The 12979-nt window shown below is 43.9% G+C and overlaps 3 protein-coding genes across 3 annotated transcripts; 2 read left to right on the top strand and 1 right to left on the bottom strand.

The window, feature by feature from the left end:
* Positions 1 to 4787: 4787 nt before the first annotated feature.
* FOMMEDRAFT_25592 (uncharacterized protein) lies at positions 4788 to 6188 on the top strand (the record flags this gene model as incomplete). The annotated part of the gene is made up of 1 exon (XM_007262459.1): positions 4788 to 6188. One exon carries the CDS (start codon positions 4788 to 4790, stop codon positions 6186 to 6188), a length of 1401 nt encoding a protein of 466 aa, XP_007262521.1.
* A 242-nt stretch (positions 6189 to 6430) lies between these two features.
* On the bottom strand, positions 6431 to 9039 carry FOMMEDRAFT_102033 (MFS general substrate transporter; the record flags this gene model as incomplete). Its single annotated transcript, XM_007262458.1, has 18 exons — positions 8757 to 9039; positions 8616 to 8705; positions 8474 to 8554; positions 8377 to 8416; positions 8254 to 8320; positions 8108 to 8195; positions 8000 to 8043; positions 7722 to 7945; positions 7624 to 7661; positions 7532 to 7568; positions 7358 to 7475; positions 7286 to 7302; positions 7142 to 7217; positions 7064 to 7083; positions 6996 to 7005; positions 6868 to 6936; positions 6766 to 6799; positions 6431 to 6697 (listed from the first exon to the last, which is right to left on the bottom strand). Exons 1-18 carry the CDS (start codon positions 8982 to 8984, stop codon positions 6431 to 6433), a joined length of 1548 nt encoding a protein of 515 aa, XP_007262520.1. The 5' UTR covers positions 8985 to 9039.
* A 700-nt stretch (positions 9040 to 9739) lies between these two features.
* Positions 9740 to 12550, top strand: FOMMEDRAFT_144395 (uncharacterized protein; the record flags this gene model as incomplete). The annotated part of the gene is made up of 8 exons (XM_007262457.1): positions 9740 to 10490; positions 10539 to 10611; positions 10666 to 10778; positions 10839 to 11014; positions 11092 to 11169; positions 11233 to 11338; positions 11386 to 11452; positions 11510 to 12550. Coding segments are annotated over 8 exons (2405 nt in total), but the record flags the coding sequence as incomplete, so codon positions are not given.
* Between the last annotated feature and the right edge of the window lie 429 nt (positions 12551 to 12979).

Here is a 12979-nt window from a genome sequence, read left to right as displayed (position 1 = left end):
ATTTGTTGACAGTAGCATACTGATTGTGCTGATTTGTCAGCACACTTGAAACCTTTGCATTGTGTACATTTTCCATTAACATTAATTCCTCATTCTATTTACTAATCAAATGTACATTACTCATCAGGCACGTGTTCTATATAAGGAAATAATTATATAATAGATATTTAACTGAAGTGGCAAAAATCTTCAGGAAAAAATTCAAAATTTCACCAAATTGCATTTCTGTACATTTGGTACCAAAAAAAAGAGTTTTTTTTTTGGAAATAACTCACTTGAATCTCAATATTTTAAAAAATCAAAAACATACTTTTGTAGGTTAGATTAAGCTGAATATATTTATACAGCTCAAATTTGCATTTTTGGGATACTGAGTGTTGTATTTTACCATCATTGTTTGCATCCAAATTGGGTTAGTCTGTTGTATTACACTATGTTGAGTTTATACTTTCCTTACCTTAGCAATTTTTAACTCAACAGTGTTATGGCCATCTGAATCAACATTTCTTGACAACACTAATACATTCAAGGCTCAGAACTACTTTTTACTAATGGGTCAATACTATAGACAATAACAACTATGTTTACCTGTGTACAATTACAGGTCTATGTATTAGCTATCATAGTATTAGTTTAGATACACAAACTTTTTGGTAGCTCATTCAACTTTAGTGTACTTTCTCCATTTTAGAATATTATGGAAAGGAACATTTTACAAATGTGTAGCAAGTTGTATCTGGGTTATCTCAACTAAGAAGTGAGTAAGTACAATGTGGATATTAGTGTGTATTCAGTAGATTCATATGCTCCCACATTAATCAAGGAAACAAATTTCCAGACATGCAATGTGTACACTGTCAGAGGTCCTACATTTACACAATTGAATTAATGTAGGTTGAAGTGTTGACAGTATTGTTGTTTGTATAACAATATCAATCCTATTCCTTATTAAGTAGTATGTACACAGTATAATTACCCTGAAACAATACTATTTAAAATATTGAAGTTGGTTCCAGTGTTGTCATCTCCTTTACATGAGAACCAGAAGAAGAAATGGATACAATCATGGAAACTTCCATCTCAACTGTCATTATTACAGAGTCAAATCAGATTATAGCTATTCTGTAATTTTATCAGTCTAAGAATCTGTAATAACATGTTGGAAAGTATTAGCAGGACTCCTGGACATACATTAGGAAAAAGTCATATTTCTTATAATATATTGTAGACTTTGTAAAGTAACATAAGTATTGTATGTATATTGTAAAGTAATTAGAAGACTTGCAAATCAATTGTAAAGTTTGTATAAAACATGTTAATGTATATAAAGGCTAAGTAAGTGTTATAGATAAATACAATCTATTACAAGTATTATACTAACTTTGTATGATAGTCTAAAGTATTATGCTTGCATTACATTTTTATTATAATTTCAAAGAAAGAATTATATTTATAATATAATAATGTAACAATAACTATTGTTGCCTTATAATTTATGTAAAAGGTATATTAATGTATATAATAGTGTAAGAGCACTTGTTATATTATTATTATCTTAATAAAAGAATACTATAAGTATATAATATGTATATTATACTTAGACTATTTATACAAATAGTTTACAATATTTGTAAAAAATATTTCATCTACTTGTAATAATCACATTAGTGTGTTTAGAAAGCTATATACATGTTATATTACTTTTTACTATATTACAAAGTAGATCAATAATTTTATTTTATACCTAAATACAATAATTGAATTGAAATGTTCTTATCAGTTGACAACTAATATTATAGTTGCTTATGTAATCGACTGCTGAAGATCGAGAGCATATAATGATGCATTTCTCTTTGTCACTCCTTTACTCCTACCTTCACCATCTCCCTAACCCTCTGCCCCCAACACTATGTTGTCACTTCTGTTCTCTCTAGTCAAGTCCTCTGCTTGCAAGTGTCCTACCAGCAGGCACTCTGCCTGCTACAACATAGGTAATAAACAACACTGTACTTGTCTCTCCAATCTGCTGTTGCAATGCTCACACTGAGCCTCAGATTGCACGATGATGCCACTGAGCTGACTACACTGTCCTTCAACATAAAGTATAAGCAGCCAGTCCACTTCACAATAACCTGCACAATAGTTGCTCATCCATCTCCTCCCAACTTTTTGTCTTTCATCCCTCCCATCCCTCCCACTCCTTGCTCTGCTGCTTGCATTGCCTCTCCTTCGTTGTCCTTCTTGTTTTATGCTCGCCTTCCTTTATGCATTTGCATTCGCACTTCCACATTGTTGACCAATGCCGAACGACTTCTTCAATAATTCCATGTATTCACGTTCTTCTTCCTGCTCTGCAGCGCAAGCAACAATCGACGAGCACATGCAAGCACGCTCACGACAATGTCCATGTCGGATCACTCCCAAGGCACAATCCTCTCTCCGACCCCGTGCATACTCTCCTTCCCCACCCACCATTCTATACTTGACATCCTCGATGGACTCACACCACGTGCCTTTACATTCCCCAGTGCCGTCCATGACACCATTTCGAATAACGGAAGCAGTGGCCACTGCTCACCCCTCCTGAGCCGAGTCCATCCACACTTTGTACATTGCCTTCTCCCTTCAAGCCAGAACGTCCCAGAGATACACCTTGCAATCAATGACTCAGTTTACTGCACCCCCCATTGGACACCGTAGATAGACAATAGAGCGTACGCGCACAGACAGGATTTCGTCTGCAGTCTGAATCAGCTTGTCCAACACTCTGCATCTTGATCTGCATGCACCACTCACACTCGCTGCATGCCGCCACAGTGCGTCCATCTTTTCTTGCTTGTTGCCACTTGCTAATCACCCTAAACCTGTCTCACAGGTGCAGCTCTCCCTTTAGGCCAGAACGCCCCAGGAATACACCCCTCAGTCAACGGTTCAGTTCACTGCACCTCCGATTGCGAGACGTAGTCAGAGTATGCAGTGTGCACGTACAGATGCGGCTCAAATTAGCTCATTCAACGCTCCGGATCTCAACCCCAGTGCACCACTCACACTTGCTACACGCCATTACAGTTCATCCATCTCCTCAATCCAGTTACCCACTCACACTGACAATGCTCACACCCACACTCTTAGCCAATCAATCTCACAAACTGTCTCACCCCTAATTGTTGTAGATATAATGTATTTATATAATGTTTCAATATAATTATAAACTGTTATTTCAATAACAAACAGATGTAAGGAAAAATGACTATTGGAAAGATATTAAAACAATTTAAGAGCTTTATAAACAATTATAATATTTGCCATACTCAACAAGGGTGATTTAACCTTGTAATTTCAGAGATCCATTGTAATACATTTTATATATTGTCAAGGAGAATAACTCTTATTTATGTTTACAAAATACACAAACCTTCCAGACTTTATAATGTCTTGTATCACTTTCTCAGAAACTGAGATCTGTTCTAAGTGTTTTTACTTTTTTTACTTTTTTCACTTATTTTATACTATTATAAGGTAATACAAGAATTTAGACTTTTTCCTGATGTTAGATTAGTAAGTGGCAACAAGTAAGAAAAGATGAACACACTATAACAGTGTGTAGTGAGTGTGAGTAGTGTATACAGATTGAGATCCAGAGTGTTAAACAAGCAGGTTTGGACTGTAGACTAAATTGTGTTTGTGTGTATGTACTCTATTGTCTATCTACAGTATCTTATAGGAGGTGTAGTAAACTGAGTCATTAATTGTAAGGTGTATCTCCAGGACATTCTGGCTTGAAGGGAGAAGGCAATGTGTAAGGTGTGGACAGACTCAGCTCAGAAGGGGTGAGTAGTGGTCACTGCTTCTGTTATTCAAAATGGTGTTATAGACAGTACTAGAGAATGTAAAGGTACACAGTGTGAGTCTATTAAGAATGTTAAGTATAGAATAGTAGAGTGAGGAAGGAGAGTATGTACAGGGTTAGAGAGAGGATTGTACCTTAGGAGTGATCCAACATGGACATTGTTACAAGCATACTCACATGTACTCATTGATTGTTGCTTGTACTGTAGAGTAGGAAGAAGAACATGAATACATAGAATTATTAAAGAAGTTGTTTAGTATTGGTCAACAATGTGGAAGTACAAATACAAATGTAAAAAGGAAGAGGAATGTGAAAAAAAGGAGGACAATAAAGGAGAGGCAGAGTAAGAGGCAGAGTAAGGAGTAGAAGGGATAGAAGGGAGACAAAAAGTTGGGAGGAGAGGGATGAGTAACTATTGTACAAACTATTATAAAGGGACTGGCTACTTATACTTTATGTTAAAGGACAGTATAGTTAGCTCAGTAGTATTAGTGTAGGATCTGAGACTTAGTGTAGGCATTACAATAGTAGATTAGAGAGACAAGTATAGTAATGTTTATTACCTATATTGTAGTAGGTAGAGTGCCTACTAGTAGGATGCTTGCAAGTAGAGGACTTGACTAGACTTAGAGAACAGAAGTAACAACATAGTGTTAGGGGTAGAGGGTTAGGAAGATAGTAAAGGTAGGAGGTAAAGGAGTGACGAAGAGAAATGCATCATTATATGCTCCCGATCTTCAGCAGTTGATTACATAAGCAACTATAATATGAGTCGTCAACTGTTCATATCATTTGAGTTGCCAATAGTCAGCCTCCTCGAGATCATTCGACCAGCCGTCACCCATGACCGAACCTGACTCCCCTCATCTCTCTCTCACCACCACCACCACCTGCCCCTGCACTCCTTCGATTTACTCGTCTCTTTCGTTCTTTGATTATGCATTCTCTCAGTCGCTCCAGTTCAGACTCTCACCTTCTTTCGTCAGCACCGTCTGTTTACACTACAACTATCAACATCGCAACAGATGATGTCTCCGCTCTCTTGTCCCATATCGCTGATCTCGAGGCCGAACTTGATCAGATTTCCTCCTCACATCCAGTATCGAATCGCGGTGAATATCCTTGTGGATCCCCGGGAGACGCAACTGAGTTTTGCTCTGAAGACCTTGTCAAGACCAGACTCGTCGGCATCCTGTTCTCCCTTCCTCTCATGCAAGTCGTTATCAATACCACCAAGACGTTCGTTGAATCAGGCCTCGTGGTAGGCCTCGAAGACGAGCTCATCTCCGTCATTCAAGAAGCCGCACGCGATATCTCCGGCCCCTGGTCAAACGTATTCCCTAAGCCACCACCAATCACTGGTCCTCGCACGCCTGAACAATACCTCTGTATGGTCGACATAGCACTTTCTGCTCGGAAGGAGGCAAAGCGCGTAAAGAAGATAGCTAAGTACTGGAAACGTCTTGCTCTTCAGGCTACCAGTTCTTCTGAGGATGACGGAGATGATGTCGGCCCTTTGACTCCTAGTCCCTCGGATATCTCTGACACTGGGATTTCTGATTTATTTTCTTCTGTACGTAAGGATCGGGTGCAAGAACTTATTGAGAGGCGTAGGTGTGCTGTTGAAGAGCTTTTGTCAGCTCCACTTGCCTCTGATGCGGTACTGGGGGACTGGGATACTGTCGCTCATGCTCGTCTACTCCAGGCCGTTGACTCAGATGATTCCTCAGCTGAATCGGACAGTCCTAGGTCTTCCTTTGATATACACAACATATCGGCTACGTCGCTGGCCACTCCTACTTCTATGCTCGAAAAAGGGAGTGAACAAGACCGAACACTCGTGGAGTCAATAGAAACGGCGTTAGGACTCCACACAAAAACGGAAACCTTCATACCATCTCCAGGTAAGCCCGCCAATGCCAGCGATCGCTCTTCCCTTCCATCAACTCCAGTTCATCGCATCCCCTCCAACTCTCTGGCAATGACACAAAGCAAATACAAGACGGAGCAACCACTTCGTTGTGAAACTCCAGGCGCGTCAGTCCGTTCAAGGCACCTTGCATACGAATCCATCACCTCAAACAAATCTGCGTTCACAAGCTCCCTGCCGACACCTATTCACAGAAGCCCACAGCCTCGTAAAGCATCAGCTACAACTCCCCCTTCATCTTCGCCTCGCAGCAAAATTGTTACTGTGTCACCGAAAAGTCCTCTTCCAAATAAAGCGTGTCAATCGAAGCTGCCCGCCGTTCAACGTCTCCGACCAGAGATGGGTAAATTAGTTCTAAGCGGGAAACGTAGCGTCGGTGCTTCTAATTCAGGGCGGGCTCACATTTAGCTGATTGAGACTTCGCTTGTGTACTCCGAGAGGCTAGGCGACATGTCGAGAGTATGATATATGAAGGAGCTCAATGTCGTATTTGCTTTGCTGCAATAAAACATCCCCCAACCTGGGGCATCGTTGTGAACAAATTCATATTCATTACAAGGCATAACATAGCTGAAAGCTCCGTAACATTGTACATACCCAACGTCTATTGTGCAGCAATACACACTGCTTTCAACCAAAAAACCCTCCCTCTACAGCGTGTACAGATACCCACTCCACCCATCTCCCTTATCCCTCTTCGCATCCTCCACATTCTCATATCTTCCATTCTTTTCACTTACGCCAGGCCTCCCTTCATTCACTCCAACGATAACCTCATCCCGTTCTCCACGTAGCCGCTTCAAGTTCTCTCTACGAAGCAGGATGAACATAACCGTAGCTGCGCAGAAGCCGATCCCGATGTATAATAGGACTATGCCGTGACCGAGTGTGTACCATGGCTTGTCGCGTGCTCGGTACTGCAGGTCAAAGAAATTGAATTATTTATCTCGATCTGGACTACGAAACAATTGCTAGATAGTCATACCACGTTTGAAGTAGCCGCTCCATTAATATTTCCACTAAACATGAGTTACGTGAGAAACTTACTCCAAATCATGAGTTCAAAAATAAACAGATAAGTACTCACAAACTGATAACCATCCCTAGCGTAACACTCCGTTTGTACGAGCCCTCAACGTTATTGGATACCCACGCGCTGGGAAATATATTCATTATGGATGGAAACGGATAACTGACTATACCCGACCAACTTACATTATATTAGCTGGAATCGATTTCAATTAGCATCAGCAAGCTTTACGGGATCGCAATCAGGCACTCACGTATTAACGGGTAGATTCCACTACAAAGTTTGAACATAGCGTCAGCAGAGAAAGCGCATATATAGACGAAAAACGTACCATGCAGCAAGATAGACCGCGAAATACGACAAAGCAGCAGATCTCGAAAATATCAGAATAATATATCCTGCAGCAGCTACGAGATCATGCAAGTTTCAGTAACCTTGATCTAGACCTTCAAATGAAGTCCATAGGACTACTTACCAACTACGAAGAAGCATCTAGAAACAAGCAATGAGTACCTGAGATACCGACCAAGAAAAAAATGCAGCATACAGCGTGAAATATCCCCTTCTTCCGAACCTATCAGCCAAAAACCCGACACAACAGGTGACGATACACGCGAGTACGTAGACCGGGACGGTAAGTAAATTAGCAGGAGTCGCAGTAAAACCTAGAAGCACTGTGGTCAGAAAAATACCGGTTACGAGAGTCAGTGCTTAGACGCACCGAGTTGGTTTATAATGCTCGGCAGGAACAGAGAAAACTGAATTGAACATCGTCAGTTAGATCATATCTCTGAACAATCGTTGTGCTCTTACTCCATAGAGTGGGCCATCTGCACCCATATACACAAGCACTGCGCAAATAATCAGCTCAATCGGTCGCGAACCTCGGATACGTTGCATTAGTCACTTACTGCCAATCCAAGTCTTCCAATCCAAGAAACTCTGGAAGATATACTTCCACTTGAGCTTTTCGCCAGCGGCCGAGAACTGGTCATCTGCCTGTAACCGTCGAATGACAAAGACACGTTCGGGCTCAGTAAGGAAGCGAGCGGTGTCAGGAAAGTCTTGGATGATGAAGAACGATGCTGCTCCTGCGATTACGGTTGCGAGACCTTCCAGAATGAATATCCATGCCCTGGAATATGTCTAAGTGAATTGGTACACTTAGCATGAATGAAATTTGACTTACCAGGCCGGTTTGCCGCCAATTCCTTCCATGTTGGAAATCGCAGCCTGGGAGAGCAAATCCATCAATGGAGTGGAGTGTCTTAGTCTCGAGAAAAAGGAAGATACATACTGCTAACAGTCCACCAAATGCGCCCGAAACCGTAGCAGCCGAGAAGAAAACAGCGGCACGGATTCCGAACTCAGTACGTCTGTACCAACTACATATCCCAATTGTGTTATTCAATGTAAAATCCAGCACGTTGAGTGTGTACCTACCAGGACAGGTAGTAATTTACGCCAGGAAACAAGCCAGCCTCGAACACTCCCAACATCCAACGCATGGCTGAGAAGCGCATAGTTAGGCACTTGTGTTGATGCGCAAAAACGAGTGACGCATACCTAATAAGCCGCCATAGTCATGAACAAGCCCTTGAACAGTCTGAAGACATTACGGTTAACTAATAGAATTGTATTTGCTACGGAAAAAATAGCGGACCATCATAACGCCCCAAAAGAACATCAACAACGAAAGCCATATCGAAGGACGCAAACGCTTGAGAAAGACGTTTGACGGAACCTTGTAGCAGAATATGCTCAGAATGCGATTACTGTCAGCGGACGGTTAGGCAGATACTGACCTCAAATATAGCATAAGAGATAAAGAAGATCGAAAGACAAATCAAGTACTGCGTGTCCGTCAGTCCGAGGTCTTCTTCCATATGATAAAGCTGTTGACTCTCTTAGTGGGTATCACGGTTTCATGTATATAAGCAACGTACCTTTGCATTGCCAATGCTCGTCCTGTCCAGGAAACTGAGTAAATACAAGAACGATAGCCAGGGGATCAAAGCCCAATCCAGCTTGCGGAGGAGTTTCTTCTCGTCGATGTGGTCCGTGTCAACATCGGCCTGATACTGAGGAACAGCAAGTTTTTCGATAGCCTCAAAGCGTTGCTTCTCGTCTGACGCGCTTCCTGACGGACTCTTCTCGTTGCCTTCGTACGACATGTTGACGGGCCGTATAGGAGCCAGTACGGTGGTTGAAGGCTGGAGATAGCAGCGCAGAAGCTGGGGGAAGGACGGCAGAAGGGCCCGATTCAGGTCGGGGACATGGTTTGATGGTTATACTATATTTATAAAATTGAAGGGCTATCGGCGTTGTTTGCGGAATTAAGAATCAAGCGGAGGGTCACGAGAAGCATTCGGCACAAAATCATAAAGTAATAAGCGATGATGCATCCTCCTTGAATGCCTTTTCAAATTGCCTCAGCGCACATTCCAAGGGTTCCATCACTACAAGCAGGAACAAGTTAAACTGACGGGTCACACGGAGGCCAGGAATATACATGATTTACCCACCGTTGAAATTGAAGGTATGACATAAGTTGCCTAGCCCTGACGGGGGAGGAACAGAATCAACAGATGTGATTGAAAATTGACTTGCGGAAGCTGTCGTTGGACCCGACATGACGAAGGTTTGCGGAGCACATGGGTTAAGAATGCGATATGGTGATTAAGCTGTGCTTTGCTTGGCCTATTCATTCTCCAGCAAGTGAAGAGATCTTGTGCAGTAGAACTGAGTCCATGTGTATCATTGTAATAGCGTATTTGATTGCATCAAATTGAACAGACGAGGATAATTAAGATCGGGAAGTCACGTGCAGAGGATCTACCCCTACTTTTGGACACTGCGCATTTCTGCGGGTTGTCTGTGTCACCTCGCTTGTCTGCCTTCATTTTATGCCCCTCTAGACACCTGTTTATAATGTCTGCAAATGCCGAGCCGTTGACAGCGGACCTCAATGGTCTATCTATCTCAGAAAACGAGCAGTCTGCTGACTCAAATCCTTGGAGTATCCAAGTCCAAGGTCCCGTTAGACCCCCGCTCAAGACTCCGGATCCTGTTCTCATAGAACAATCTCTCGGCGAACAGAGTACAGGAGCAGAACCAGAACCAGAACCAGACACAAGACCACGCACAAGTGCAGAAGTACTTAGCGAATTCGATCCTCTCGCCGATACGAAGGAAGCGGACGCGAGACAAGCATGGGCGAGCTCTACCGGTCATCCAATGCCCCCAAAGCCTCTCTCTTTACCTTCACCGGTAGATGTACCTTCGAGTACGACAGTTCCTAGAGATACCGCCGTCGCAAACGCGTCTCCTCCTGGAATCGGTTCAGGCCTTGCTTCACTGGCCAACCTTGCGAAATCGTTCACGCTTCCCAAGGTCCGAACACGTTCTGTGGATATTGCACCGCCTCCCAACATCGTCACGCCCAATACCATATCCACGTTCGCCGCGCAGCAGCGATCACGACCAGATACACCTCAAAGCGCTCCTCCCGCTTCGCAGCAAAATACAAGCACTGATAACGGGTCAAACGCCGATCCGGTGACTGACTCGACGTCGCATACACCCAATCCGCGCAGAGAACCTCCTCCGTTTGATTTCCAACTCTTCTTGGACCAGATGAAGTCGAAGAGTGCAGAACCTGTAGCAAAATACCTACGCTCGTCTGTCCTTCTCCCGTTCCGTGCGACTCTAGTCTAACATTTTATTAGATTTCTGAGCAACTTCGCGAAGAAGCCGCTTGCAATAAACGAACAAATTAAGGTTATCAACGAGTTTCTGAATGTACGCATTTTGCTTGTTGCTTTCAAAATCTAAGTTGATGCATGTAAAGTACAGTTTATCTCCATACGCATGCGAGATGCCGACATCTGGCGAAACGCTACGGAAGATGAATTTGATAACGCGATGGAGGCAATGGAGAAACTGGTCATGAACAGATTATATGAATTGTACGTCCTTTATTGCCCTGTAGTCTATCTGCGTTGAAATAGTGACCTTTCTACCTACAGCACGTTTGTTCCTCAATTGGCCGAGGCTCAACCTCCTCGTCCAATAACAACGGACGACTTGGAGCGAGATGGAATACTCGCACAACGAATCGCGCTCTTCAGTTGGATCGAGGAGAAACACCTCGAAGTGCCGGACTCAGCGGATGGCGGTGGATTCCTCATGTTCGCTCAGCAAGGTGTGCAGTCTATGCAGTCTCTATTCTCAGCATATGCTTTCCGTCTCCCTAATTTGTTTTTCTTTGTAATTGCTTAGAGTTACTGAAGATAAACCACTACAAAGCGCCGCGTGACAAACTTATCTGCGTACTCAACTGTTGCAAGGTCATATTCGGTCAGCTCGTCCCTTTATTTCACAAAACTATGAAATGCTAATTTCTTCGACGCGTTATCATAGGTTTAATCAGGCACCTTCACAAAGAAGAGAATGCAGACTCCTTCGTACCAATCCTAATCTTTGTCGTGTTAAAAGCGAATCCACCAAACCTCATCTCAAATATCGAGTATGCTTTTCTATCCTTCTCGTAGTCCTATTCTCATATTTTGATAGATACATCCAACGCTTCCGGAATCCGCAAAAACTGCAAAGCGAAGCAGGATACTACTTATCTAGCCTAGTTTGTCCTCTCCACTCCACGATTGGTGGAAATTTACTCACAAGCTGTTCGTTCTAGATGGGTGCCGTACAATTTATCGAAACTCTAGACCACACCAGCCTCTCGCACATCACCGCCGAGGAATTCGAGCGTAACGTCGAATTCGCCATCCACGATCTCCCCGGTTCTCCAGAACCCAATGAAAAACCGAGTCCTTTTGCTTCCCAACCGTCATCACGACCCACCACGCCTTCACGTTCATCCTCACTCTCAGCTTTATCTTCTACATCCGGACCTTCAACGCCTCAACGACCTCGTCTTGGTCCGGATCTGGGTCCGTCGACAGGTGCCTCCCCACATGCAGGCGAAGAGTCCGCCCAGCCTCTTTCTCTTTCTCTCGGTGGTCTCGGTACAGCAGGTGGGAACTTCGCAGACGACACACGCCGCTTCCTCCAAAAGACAGGTGACGCAATCGGTAAACCATTCAACGCTCTCGGTCGTTTCCTCGGTGAAGCACTCGACGGACTGGATACCTTACCCCCGGGTGTCAGCAGCGGACGGAGAGGAAGTCTTCCCGGAGGTACTGCAATGGCGGGCCCATCTGAATTGAATGTAGGAGGTGACACCCTCTCTCCATCCACGCCTCCCATCCAAACGCCTTACAAACCACGCATCCGGCCCTCCACTCCCAACACCCAAACCGGTCCACAAAACACTCCGGCTCGCTCATCAAACTCAGGCTGGAGCACCCCCGACTCCCGCTTCGGCGCCATTCCCACTCCCTCCCGTATCGGCCCAGGTACCTATCCCACCCGCCCAGGAGGCGGCGAGTTCATCTCCCCCCTCCCATCCCGCCTCTCCTCTGACTTCTCTCCAGGCGCCGGTACAACGGGTCCAGAAGGTCAAGGTCTCTCACGGACGCCAACACCCGCGCTAGACCTCGCAGGCGTCCAAGCAGAGATCGACCTCGCCCACGCACGCGCCGCCGACGCCTCCCTCGGCACACTCCTCCAAATCTTCCCCGCTGTAGATCGTGAAGTCGCCCAGTGGGTACTGGAAGCTGAGGGTGGTGACCTCGGGAGGAGTATCGAGAAGTTGCTTGAGATTGGTGGCGGTTAGTTAGTTGGCATGTATATATAAAACGTGTATATACGCTTTTTTCCCGCACGCATGGTTTATCCTTCTTCTCTCTGTTTTTCCTTTATTAGTGTAGTTTAGCCGCACTATATTTAGTTCCGAGCTTTGGTAAATAGAAACAGAATGTTTATTACCTTGTAAGACTACGCCGCTTCATGCAAAACCACAACAGCACCTGACAGACTCGAGTGTTGACGAACTCACAGCAACATTTCTACGCAGACACAATGCGACATTGCAATTACATGTAAGAAATGTATGTACTCACAAGACAAGGAAAGGAAAGAAAGAAAAAAGCCACCTAACCTAGACACAAAAAATATGAAAGAAAATAGCGTACTACACAATAAAATTGCACCTGCACCAAATTGACCGTTGACCACAGAACATGGAAGGAAACCCTCAGCTAAA

The sequence above is a fragment of the Fomitiporia mediterranea genome (genome assembly GCF_000271605.1).
Source record: "Fomitiporia mediterranea MF3/22 unplaced genomic scaffold FOMMEscaffold_1, whole genome shotgun sequence".
Lineage (NCBI taxonomy): Eukaryota > Fungi > Basidiomycota > Agaricomycetes > Hymenochaetales > Hymenochaetaceae > Fomitiporia > Fomitiporia mediterranea.
This window is presented reverse-complemented; position numbering and strand designations above follow the sequence as displayed.